At 55.7% G+C, this 11,035-nt stretch overlaps 2 protein-coding genes across 2 annotated transcripts in view; both read left to right on the top strand.

The window, feature by feature from the left end:
* Positions 1-266: 266 nt before the first annotated feature.
* On the top strand, positions 267-3,338 carry LOC117867501 (C-C motif chemokine 13-like). The gene is made up of 3 exons (XM_034752601.1): positions 267-467; positions 1,085-1,199; positions 2,076-3,338. Exons 1-3 carry the CDS (start codon positions 395-397, stop codon positions 2,179-2,181), a joined length of 294 nt encoding a protein of 97 aa, XP_034608492.1. The 5' UTR covers positions 267-394; the 3' UTR covers positions 2,182-3,338.
* A 4,025-nt stretch (positions 3,339-7,363) lies between these two features.
* The window catches only part of LOC117867461 (C-C motif chemokine 3-like), a 4,298-nt gene continuing 626 nt past the window's right edge, over positions 7,364-11,035 (top strand). Inside the window, exons 1-2 of the mRNA XM_034752514.1 lie at positions 7,364-7,436; positions 10,423-10,540. Of these exons, the coding sequence (XP_034608405.1) occupies positions 7,364-7,436; positions 10,423-10,540 (191 nt within the window). The remainder of the gene's footprint in view (positions 7,437-10,422; positions 10,541-11,035) is intronic.

Below are 11,035 nucleotides of genomic sequence, written 5' to 3' on the forward strand. Positions count from 1 at the left end.
CGGCCTGCAGGGAGAAACCCTAGGAACAGCAAAGCTCAGGCAGAAGATAATGTTTGTGGTTACAGTTTATGCTGACAATAACAAGGCGAGCTCCTGGCTGTGGAACAGTTTGGAGGGCCTCCAGCACTGGAAGCAGAGGGGACATATCACTCCTTCACGGTGATCATTTGGGAAAGAAAGAAAATCCCCATCTCTCTGTGGACTGAGAAATGGATGTTGGCTGGTCCCCCCCCCCGCCCACCCGTCCATGCACGCAGCTGAAGCCGGATCCCTTCCCATCCGCCCACAGCAGACAGCCCGATAAAAGCAGCCCAGGGAGGCAGATCCAGCCAGAAGGCTCCGTTGCAGCCGACTCCTGCTCACCAGCCCCAGCAGGACCCTCCTCCGTCTCACCATGGCAAAGGCAGCCGGGCTTGTCTGCGCGTTTCTCCTGCTGGCTTCGTTCTGCTGCCAGGGCCTGGCTCAGAGTGAGTACAGGTGCCCCCTGCCGCCGCCTCCACAGGGAGACGGGAGCTGGGTCAGGGAGCACCCCAGGATCTCAGTGCAGGGGCAGATGGGGAGAGGTGTCAGGGCATGGCTGGGATATGGGGGGCAGGACAGAGGGGTCCCAGACTGCCCCTCGCCAGATGGTCCCACTCTGCACGTGCAGAGTGACTCTGTGACAATGGCACCATGGGGTGGCGGGTCCCTCTGGGGGACTCCGGCTCAAACAGGCTCAGGTTATGGGGAGGAGCTGCTCTGAGCTGCCAGTTTCCCCAGGAGGGAGGATCCTGCCAGGACAGCCGAGCTGGCAGACATGTGGCCGAGGCCGAGCCGAGCCCTCCCATAGAGGTGTATTAGCGCCGCAGTGTTCACTAGGGCAAACTTCTTCTGGCCGCTGGGGTCAATAGGGCAGGCTCTGATTTCCGCCGGCTGAGAATGTGCTAACCCAGCAGGGTTATCTGGGAGTGAGCTGAGTGACCTAGGGCCACAATTAGCCATGCAGCCAGGAACAGCTCACGTGGATGTTCTGGGCCCGTTCAGGGGATATGGGGTCCCATCTAGGCAACTTCACTCTCACCTGAGCTGCTTTCTGCCCCATTAGAGGCCCCTGGCGCGCCGGACAAGTGCTGCTTCACGTTCCAGACAAGCAGGATCAAGAAAGGCAACATTGTTGGCTGGTACTTCACCAACCCCGAGTGCTCCTACCCTGCCGTGGTGTGAGTATCCCTGCGCACAGGGATGAGAGAGACGCAGGGGAGAGGACTGAGAGAGGGAGGAACACAGCTGGACAGTGAGGGGCGGAGGGAGAGAGGAGGGGATTAATGTGGGGCGTACCAGGGGAGGGGTCGATGCTGTGAGCTAGGCCCAGAGCCGGCTGATGCAGCTGCACAGACGAGGGCTCCTTGCAAATGCTGGGACTCCCTGTAGCCAAACATCCCCGGCCTTTCCTGCTGCTCCCTGGGACGTCCCAGGCCACCTCTGCCCTGCACTCGGATTTAGCCCAGCCCCGTGGGAGTGCCAGCTGGGGCAGAGGGAGATGTTTGGGGTGCTTACAATCCAGGTCCTGCCTTTCCTGTGAGGCAGCTCCTGGGGACACTGGAGTGGCCTGGCTGGGGCTTATGGAACAGTTAAAGGCTACTTCACCAGGCACTCTGCTCCCAGAGACAGCTGCAAACAGCCATGGGGAAATGGATTCCCTCTCCAGACATTCCTGCAGCTATACCGGGCCTGACCCTGCTCTCACGCCCCCGGGTGTAAATCAGGAGCAGCCCCATTGCAGTCAGGGAAGTGGCTCAGGTGTAAAACCCAGTCTCGGGGCCAGGTCACCAATGGCTCGGCCTTGGCGCGCACAGCTGGGGCTGGGTTTTCGGGTAATGTGCGCCCGACGCGCCGAGCTCTGGCCCCAGCTGTGGGGGCTGGGTGAGCGTTTCAAAGTCATATGGAGCAGGGCCCCAACTCCCATTGACTTAGCCCCGAGGCACCTTTGAAAATCTCACCGGCGGAGCCCTTCTGAAAATTGATGCCACCATCATTCTAACAGTGATAAGTTTCAACCCAGCCCCTCGCTAACCCAGCTCCTCCTCCTCCTGCAGATTCAAGACTCGAATGGGCAAAGAGATCTGTGCCAACCCTGACAAGCGGTGGGTGAAGAAATACCAGGGGTTCTTCCGGCCGAATTCCCTGTCTGTCCCCACCTAGACAAGCCGCGAGGGGAGAATCCTGGAGACCAGCCCCCAGCTCTGTAACCCCCCACACACAGCTGCAAACGGCTCTTGCTAGCTTGACTTTTACTCCTTCGTTTGTCCTTCCCTGGTGCAGGATCTGAAACGCCAGGGGAGCCGCTCCCGGCTCTTCGACTCAGCCCATCTCAGGGGAGGGCTGTAGACACAGAAAGTGGTGTCTGATGTGGCTGGCAGCTCTGCTGGGATGCAGTGTCTCCAGTTGCATTTAGCATCCCCCCGAGTGTACCTCCTCCCACAAGGTCCCCATGGGGAGGGGGTGTCTGTACCACGGCGGGGTCACCTCCTTGGGGGGGCTTTGCAAAGCCGTCTAGGGGAGCAGATGTTCTGTTCTCATGGAAAACGGGGTGCCCAGATCCCTCAGCAGTTTTAAAACTCCCAGCCCTACCCTGCAGGCCCAGATTGTTCCCTATGTAGCCTGGTTCGACCAGGCCGTCCTCCTCCCCATGGTCCCACAGGAGAGTTCCTTCCAGGGAGCTGGGACAACCTCCCAGTCTTCTCAGTAGCCACCTGCACAGGAAGGGCCCATCCCCACAGGACAGTGATGCAGCAGGAGTTCAGGAGCCCAAAGACCCGTGTCTGTTAAGACTGGCACAAGGGGCAAACTCCCCTGAACTCCCCCAGAGCCATGTCCTGACCCGCTTGTCCTTCCCCCCGGGGACGAGCCGCCCCCTTTGAGGCTCTTCTCCAGAGCTGGGTCCCACCTAGTCTGCAAAGCCCCGTAGGCGACCCTGCCCCAGCCCAGTACAAACCCCTGAGCAGTGACGCAGACGGCAGGTGACGACATCCAGCCGAGCAGAAGGAATAGGGAGCAGTTGCGTTGCCTCATGCTATGCAGACTCAGTGAAACACGTCCCCACCAAGGCAGTGAGGGAGACACCCAGCCAGACGCCGTTAGCTAAACAACGCTTCCTGCGCAGATCCCACGTCCCCCCGACTTTTTATGATCGTTCTGGGGTAAGAAATGTCAAACACAATGCTTCCAGCTTAATACCTACCTGCGTGTAAGCATATGGGTGCGTACGTGGGCATTTGATTCCGGAAAGGCCTGGCAATGTTGTTGTTGGCTTCCTCACCTATATATCGAAATATACAAATATATCAACCATGAAATCAGCGAAGTGTTTGTGCCAGTTTGGGGATCTGATGAATTCGGTGGGTTTGTAAAATCGCTGTGTCATTGAATACACCAGTGGCTCCGGAGCCAGCCATCTGTCACTTCCCTCCCAGACCAGGGACATTCATTAGAGTCATTAGCACCAATAGCTCCCGTTTAAACGGTAGCACGGCTGACGCCTAGGGGAACCAGTTGGCCCAGGTTTGTCTGCAGGGATGGGGGTTGGTGAAAGGTCCCCAGAAGGGGAACTAGCATGTAAAATCGCCGAGGGGCCCACGATGGGACCGGGAGAGGAACAAAGCGACAGGCTTTTGGAGGGAGAGGGAACTGTTTGACTTTGAGAGGAGGCGAGAGGAAGCTGACTGGAGAGGTTAGTGAGGTTCGGGAGAGAAGCCTGACCTGGAGACGTGGAGTCCCAGGATGGACCAGGAACCCCAAAAGGACACGGATTCAAATCCCGAAGAATGCTCTGAGTGATGAGGAATGGGAGGCGGGGATCCACGCGCTGGTGTTTCGTATTCTGCCTGTGTCTGTACATCTCTTATGCTGTCTAAAGTGAAGTGTGATTGTGTTAGAAACCCCACGCAAGGTCTCTGCCTGCTTCAACTGTGGTGTGTCCCTGCAGGGGTTAACTGTTCGCCGGAGTGCCTGCAGGATGGAGCTCTGGGCGGGGTGTGCCGAGGCTGCTGGGGGAGCTGGCACGGGTCTCAGGGGCTAGGCAGCTGGGTTGCAAAGTCCCAACACTCAGCAGAGGGTGCTAGATGGAGGATCGGCACCCTGGGGACGTGTCTCGAGACCCAAAGCCAGAGGCAGGGTCTGGCCTGTGCTCAGACTCAACATGCCCAAAGCACCCGGGTCCAGCATTGGGACGCAAACACAGCAGCCTGGTGAGTGTCCAGAAGGGGGCGCTGGACCAGGGCTGGGACAGTGATCCCCTACAATCGGGCGCTGAACACCTAGCCAGGCACTCGGCGCAATGGGGTTCTGCTCCGGGGGGGTCTCCGGGGTACAAATTATCCTAACAGCCAATGTTCCCCTCCACTGGCCTCTTCACCCCAGGCTTTGTCTCGCTCTGAGGGCCCAGGATCTTCCACCCTCACGGAGCCGTCCCGTCCGCCAGGCGTAGCCATGGAAACCAGGGGCCTGCTCAGTATGAAAGGTACTGCCCTGTGTGCGGGTGCGGTATACACGGCCACAAACACACACATTGTGCAGTACACACACACACCCAAACACACACACTGTGCTGTACGCACCCCCACCCACCCCCAAACACACACACAGCCACCCCCAAACACACACTGTGCTGTACACACACACAGCCACCCCCAAACACACACACAGTGCTGTACACACCCCCCCCCAAACACACACACTGTGCAGTACACACACACAGCCACCTCCAAACACACACACGGTGCTGTACACACACACACAGCCACAAACACACACATTGTGCAGTACACACACCCCCAAACACACACATTGTGCTGTACACACACACACCCAAACACACACACTGTGCTATACACACCCCCACCCACCCCCAAACACACACACAGTGCTGTACACACACACACACACCCCTACACACGTTGTGCTGTACACACACACACACACACACTGTGCTGTACACACACACTCTGGACTCTCTCTACACTCCCCTACAAACACACTCACCCTGCTCCCCCCTTGCCAGGTCTCAGCCCAGGCTCCAGCCTGCGCCCACTGCCTACACCGCTGTGTTCACACCGACTCTGAGCCTCGCTGTGGTGGGTCTTGCCGCTTGGCGGAGGTGCCCTGTGGCTGCCAGCGCGCTGGGCGGGGGCAATCCTTGCTGGCAGATGCTAGAGGGGTTCCCTGCTCTGGGTGCCGGCGGATGGTGTCTGAGGAGGAGGCTGCAGCCCGTCCCCTTCTAGTTCCCAGCCCAGCCTCCCTGCACTGAGAACCCCTGTCCATGGTGCCAGGAGATGGGAGCAGAGGCCTGCTGTGGTGCTGGAAAGCAGCGGGGCCTAGCAGGGAGACAGCCACACCGGGCACAGGGCTAGGGAGGGGTGAGGCAGGGGCCCAGCTTTTCTCTCTGTTATCCTGGGACAGCGCTCGGTTCCTCTGGTGTCTCCACCAGCCAATATCGCCCTGCCACGGCGTTTCCCTGGGAGCCAGATTTCCCGACAGGAAAGGCAAACACATGTGGTGTCCCTGCAGCTGGGGACGGACCCACACCAAACAGCCCTGAGCTGGGGGAATGTGGCCCCTAGAACAGGCTGGGCCAGAACCATGGATCTGACTGATCTAGGCAGAGCTGGAAACGCCGCCTAGCGTTAAGGTTGCCCAACACTTTTCATTCAAAGACCCTGTTTTCATTTGCTTATCATTTCCCCAAACTTTACCCATTTGGGTATAAATTTCCCAGGCCAGGTGGCTGCTTCAGGCTGAATTTTTCTGGAGAGTTTCATTTAAAACAATTTCAGCCAGTTCTGACAACGAGGTTGGGAAAATGCAACCGTCTGTCAGTCACTGTTCCATGGTGAAGCGACGGGGCTCGGAGCAGGGGCGTGGCGTTCAGCTGCAGGGGTGCCCTGGGGACAGAGAGAGGCGCCTTTTGTGCCAATCTGCCCTCGGGTAGCTCAGTTACAATCCTATGAGAAATCACGGGCAGTTGTTAGAATTTTTTCAGCTGGGCAAAACACTCTCATTTGTTCCAACCTTGTTATTGGAAATGACAGAACCGTTTTTGCGGGGACTTGCCAATCAAATTCAGCCTGGGGCAGACAACCGGCATGGGAAAATTCAGCAAAATGGTTAACGGCCTGTCTGATTTCCAAATGTTTTAAAGCGGTGCCCACTGCCTCACGATACATGTGCCACACGCGTCTGTCTGGTGTACACAAGAGTCTCATTCATTGGAGGCCATTTTGATGCCTACCTACCGGATCTGTGGGTGAAGCTAGGTATTTAGTGGCCGGATTCTGCTTGCTGACACATGGGTTTAAATCTGGAGTCTCTCCATTGGAGTCCATGGCACTTCACTGCATTTACACCATGAAATGACAGCAGGATTTTGCTCCAGGACATCTAAACAGCTTAACCTGCACCCCAAAAATATTGTGAGGGTATCACCCTCCCAAGGGGATGGTGCTTTCTCCTTCTCCCGCAGCCTGGAGGCATAACAGGGAAATGAAGCTGCTGCTTCCGCTGCTGCAGGGTTTCAGGCCCAGAGAGCGAGTTATAGAGACCTATGAGTATAGTGGAAGAGGTCCCCGGTTCAATCCCCTCTCTCGGTGGGCTATAACAGGGTATGCTGGCCCAGGACTGTGCTGGGCTCCGTCTCAGGCTCTGCCACAGTGTCCCTATGTAATTTTTGGCAAGTCACTTAATCTACCTCTGGCCCCAGGTGTACCATAGGGCTGAGACTTCCCCGCCTCCCAGGGGGCTGAGGATGAAATGGGTTCGTGACCGTGAGGCACTCAGGTTCTATGGCCCTGGGAGTGCGTCCGTAGACAGCTCCTCTGCAATATACCTTCGCGCCCCTGCCATCTGCACAAAATGGGCCGGATTATGCATCATTTCGAAGGCACGCTGGCCGGTGTCACTGGCTGTGTTTGAAACAGGCCTGCAGCAAACACACGGGCAGGGAGTCGAGCCTCATCCTGTGTGGTTTGCAAATGACTAAATTTAAACCTAAAACCCTCTGCCTGCCCCTCTCTGTCTTCCCCCGTGAGCATGTGCAGGGCTGGCTCCTTATCTGTAAATCAGCAAGAGACTTTCCAGTGACACTGCTCTGCTGTCTCCCCTGGTCACAGGAGCGTGGGGCGGAGTGGGGGAGACAGGTATTAATAGATGATAATGAACGAATGGAATAAGTATTCATCCTCCGTGGACATTCCAGCACCATCATGGGAGTCCCTGCTGAGGGCTATAAAATACAGTGGCCGGCGAGGAGGAAGCCAGACCATTCTCGGCCACCCAAACCTGCCCGAATCTGCCTGCTGCTGGAGCCGGAGCCGAGACACCCCGCCTGGAAATGAAGGTCGCCTCCTTAGCCCTCGTAACATTGCTCCTGTTGGCTCTCTGGATGGAAGCCCACTCATTCAGCTGTAAGTAGAGGGTCAGCCCCTTTCTTTCTCTGGGAGATCCCAGCTTAGACAAGGCGATCTGGAAGGAAAGCTACCCATAGTGCAGAGGAAGCGACTGGGTGGGCACTGGGAGATCTGGGTCCGGTCCCACCTCTGCCACGGACTCTGTGTGACCTAGCTGAGTCACTGAGGCTGGGATATCTTAGGCATTCCCATGAAAAGGATGGAAAATAGGCACTGACATCCCCAGGGCAGTTTTGAAAGTCTCAGCCTTTGTCTCGCCGTGGCTCCGTTCCCCGTCTGGGAAATGGAGCTCGCGAGCCTCCTTTTGTCTTGTCTGTTTAGATCATGGCTCCATGCAGCACCCAGCACAATGGGGCCCCCATCTCTTTCTGAATCTGAATCCTTCCTGCCTCATCAGACATAGCTTAGGGCTCCAGGATCCCTGCCTATCCCGGCCTGCTCTGGGCATATCCTCTATGTTGTTAAGGCCCATAAGTTTCCCCTCACTGAGCTGTGTCTGATGGATGGATTCTTTCAGTCAGGCCCTTTGTGGATTCCTCTGGTTCATTCGTCACCCACATCCAGGGGCAGCTCCAGGCACCAGCGCACCAAGCGCGTGCCTGGGGCGGCAAGCCGCGGGGGGCAGCCTGTTGGACGCCATGAGGGCGGCAGTCAGGCTGCCTTCGGCGGCATGCCTGCGGGAGGTCCACTGGTCCCGCGGCTTCGACGGCAATTCGGTGGCAGGTACGCCGAAGGCGCGGGACTGGCGGACCTCCCGCAGGCACGCCGCCAAAGGCTGCCTCACTGCCGTGCTTGGGGCAGCAAAATACATAGAGCCGCCCCTGCCCACATCCCAGATATTGCCATCTTCTTTTCTGGATACGTTTGGAGCTTAAAGGGGTGTCAAATTCTCTGCGGAAACTCAGCACACTTTCAACTTTGGGGTACATTCATGCCATTTAATACATAGTGTTTTCTTGAGGCATTTGCTTTCGAAGGCATTTAGATGCCTGTCTGCACCTTTTGATGGGTTTTCAGCTTTCACATCAGGCTGGTCAGGGGGAAATAACATCTCAGTGGATGGTTTGGAGTTTGCTCTGCAAGTTGTAGATTTTCGATGGCCAAATCCTGTTTAAGCTGGTGAATGCAGCGCCAAATCGTTACATTAGCTCCTTCCAGTTATGCCCCTGGCCTATCTACAACTGCAGTACTCATAATAATAGTACTATGGACAGGAGATTTGGGCTTTGGGCTACCTGCGGTGTGGTGCTTAGCCCTGGGGCTGGTAGCAGAATCTACTTTCGGAAGATGCTTGCCATGCATGGAGCTGGCAGAGAATTGCCCATCAAAACCACTGGCTGGCAAATGGGTTTCCTCACAATGGAATTTTTCACAGAACAAATTCTGTTCTCATCAATATTTTTCAGGTTTTCATAAAAAAAAAACAAAAACAGAAAAGGGAACATTTTCATTTTGGGATTTTTCAGAGAAGATCCCAATGTCTTGGGGGTTTTTTTAAACAAAAACAATTTTGGGGGTTGTTTTCGCTGAATTTTTTCCCTGGGAAAAGAATTAGGGTTGCCAACTTTCTAATAGCACAAAACCGAACACCCCTGACCCACCCCATGCCACACCCCTTCCCGAGGCCCCACCCATGTCCCGCCCCTTCTTCAAGGCCCCACCCACCGCTTGCTCCATCCCCCTACCCTCCATTGCTCGCTCTCCCCCACCCTCACTCACTTTCACTGGGCTGGGGGTAGGGGTGCAGGGGGGCTTGAGGGCTCTGGCTAAGGGGGTGGGCTCTGAGGTGAGGCTGGAGATGAGGGGTTTGAGGTGCAGGAGGGTGCTCTGGGCTGGGATCATGGGGTTTGGAGGCAGAAGGGGGATCAGGGTGAGGGGTGAGGGTGCAGGGGAGGGGGTCAGGGGTGCAGGCTCCAGGTGGCAATTACCTCAAGCAGCTCACGGAAGCAACAGCATGTCCCCCCTCTGTGGCTCTGCGCGCTGCCCCGTTCACAGGCACCACCTCCGCAGCTCCCATTGGCCACGGTTCCCAGCCAATGGGAGCTGCAGGGGCAGCGTTTGAGGCGGGACAACGTGTGGAGCTCCCTGGCTGCCCCTACACGTAGGAGTCGGAGAGGGGACTTGCTGCTGATTCCGGGAGCTGCATGGCGCGGAGGCTAGCAGGGAGCCTGCCAGCCCCACTGTGCAGCGCCGCCAACCAGACAGTCAATGGCCCAGTCAGCAGTGCTGACCGGAGCCGCCAGGATCCCTTTTCAACCGGGTGTTCCTGTCAAAAACCGGACACCTGGTCACCCTAGAAAAAATAGATCATTTCCTGACCCGTTCTAAGCACAAGGCTGGAACCACAATGGGCTGCAGAGTCCTTCATCTAAGGGCCTGAAAGGCTGTGCTGATGTTTCCTGTCCCGCGTGTTGGGTAACATGAGAGGATTCCCTGTTTCTAAAACTAAGCTGGTTCTCTATTAAGAGAATCTATCACAGAGATCCTGCAACCGCAGGGAGCATTCAAGCCATGTGCCCGCAGACTGGCTTCCTGCAGCCTCCTGCAACCTATGCTCCTCCCTCCAACTTCCATGCAGGTTGCTACAATCAACATAAATGAATTAACCCCTGCAAACCTCCGCCCCCGCCCCCTGGCAGGGGTGTGAACATCCTTGTCCCCATGCTACCAGTGGGGAATTGAGACACAGAGAGGCAAACAGCTAAACAATGAGATTGACAGTGACTGAGTGGCAAAGCTGGGAATATTATAATTGCAATATTTCGGTGCCAGTGAAAGGCAGAAACCCTCCCGTGCAAAACACCAATGAACCCGATCTGGGGGGGGGGGGGTATCAAATAATTCCCTCCTGACCCCCAGAGAGAGGTTTGGCCACTTCCCAGCACTACTGAAGTCACTATTACACATGATTAATCCTGTCTCCCCAGTTCTTCATTATTATCCAGCGTATGAGAACTCACACATCTTCCTTTCTTCTTTCCAGTTGATAGGAAACACAACACATGCTGTTATGCAAACAATTTTGTCAGAAAACCGATCTCCCCGCAACTGATCCGGAGCGACAGACCCACAGATCATAGATGCTCCCGCCAGGCCGTGATGTAAGTTTCACAGGGTGGCAGAGGCACGGGCTCGATGCTTTTCTTGTCTCTTGAGTCTGTAACTTCGTCTGTTTCAGTAAACACCACAGAAAAGTCCTTTCTGAGAGCTGCTCATGTTATACCACATTCAATTCCTGGTTTGCTAATCCGCCACCTGATGATTCACATGCAGAGCGAGCTCTCTAATAGACCCCTTTGCAGCGAGGGGTTAATAGTGATTTCTATCCTGGGATTTCATTACTAAGGCTGGTCTACATGGAAAGTTCCACCCATTTCATTAAAGGTCTGATTTAAAAACCAATTTGTTAAACAGATGCCTTGCTTATTTTAGGTTTCAGAGTAACAGCCGTGTTAGTCTGTATCCGCAAAAAGAAGAACAGGAGTACTTGTGGCACCTTAGAGACTAACAAATTTATTAGAGCATAAGCTTTTGCTCTAATAAATTTGTTAGTCTCTAAGGTGCCACAAGTACTCCTGTTCTTTTTGTTGCGGATA

This window comes from Trachemys scripta, chromosome 18 (assembly GCF_013100865.1).
Source record: "Trachemys scripta elegans isolate TJP31775 chromosome 18, CAS_Tse_1.0, whole genome shotgun sequence".
In the NCBI taxonomy this organism is placed as follows: domain Eukaryota; kingdom Metazoa; phylum Chordata; order Testudines; family Emydidae; genus Trachemys; species Trachemys scripta.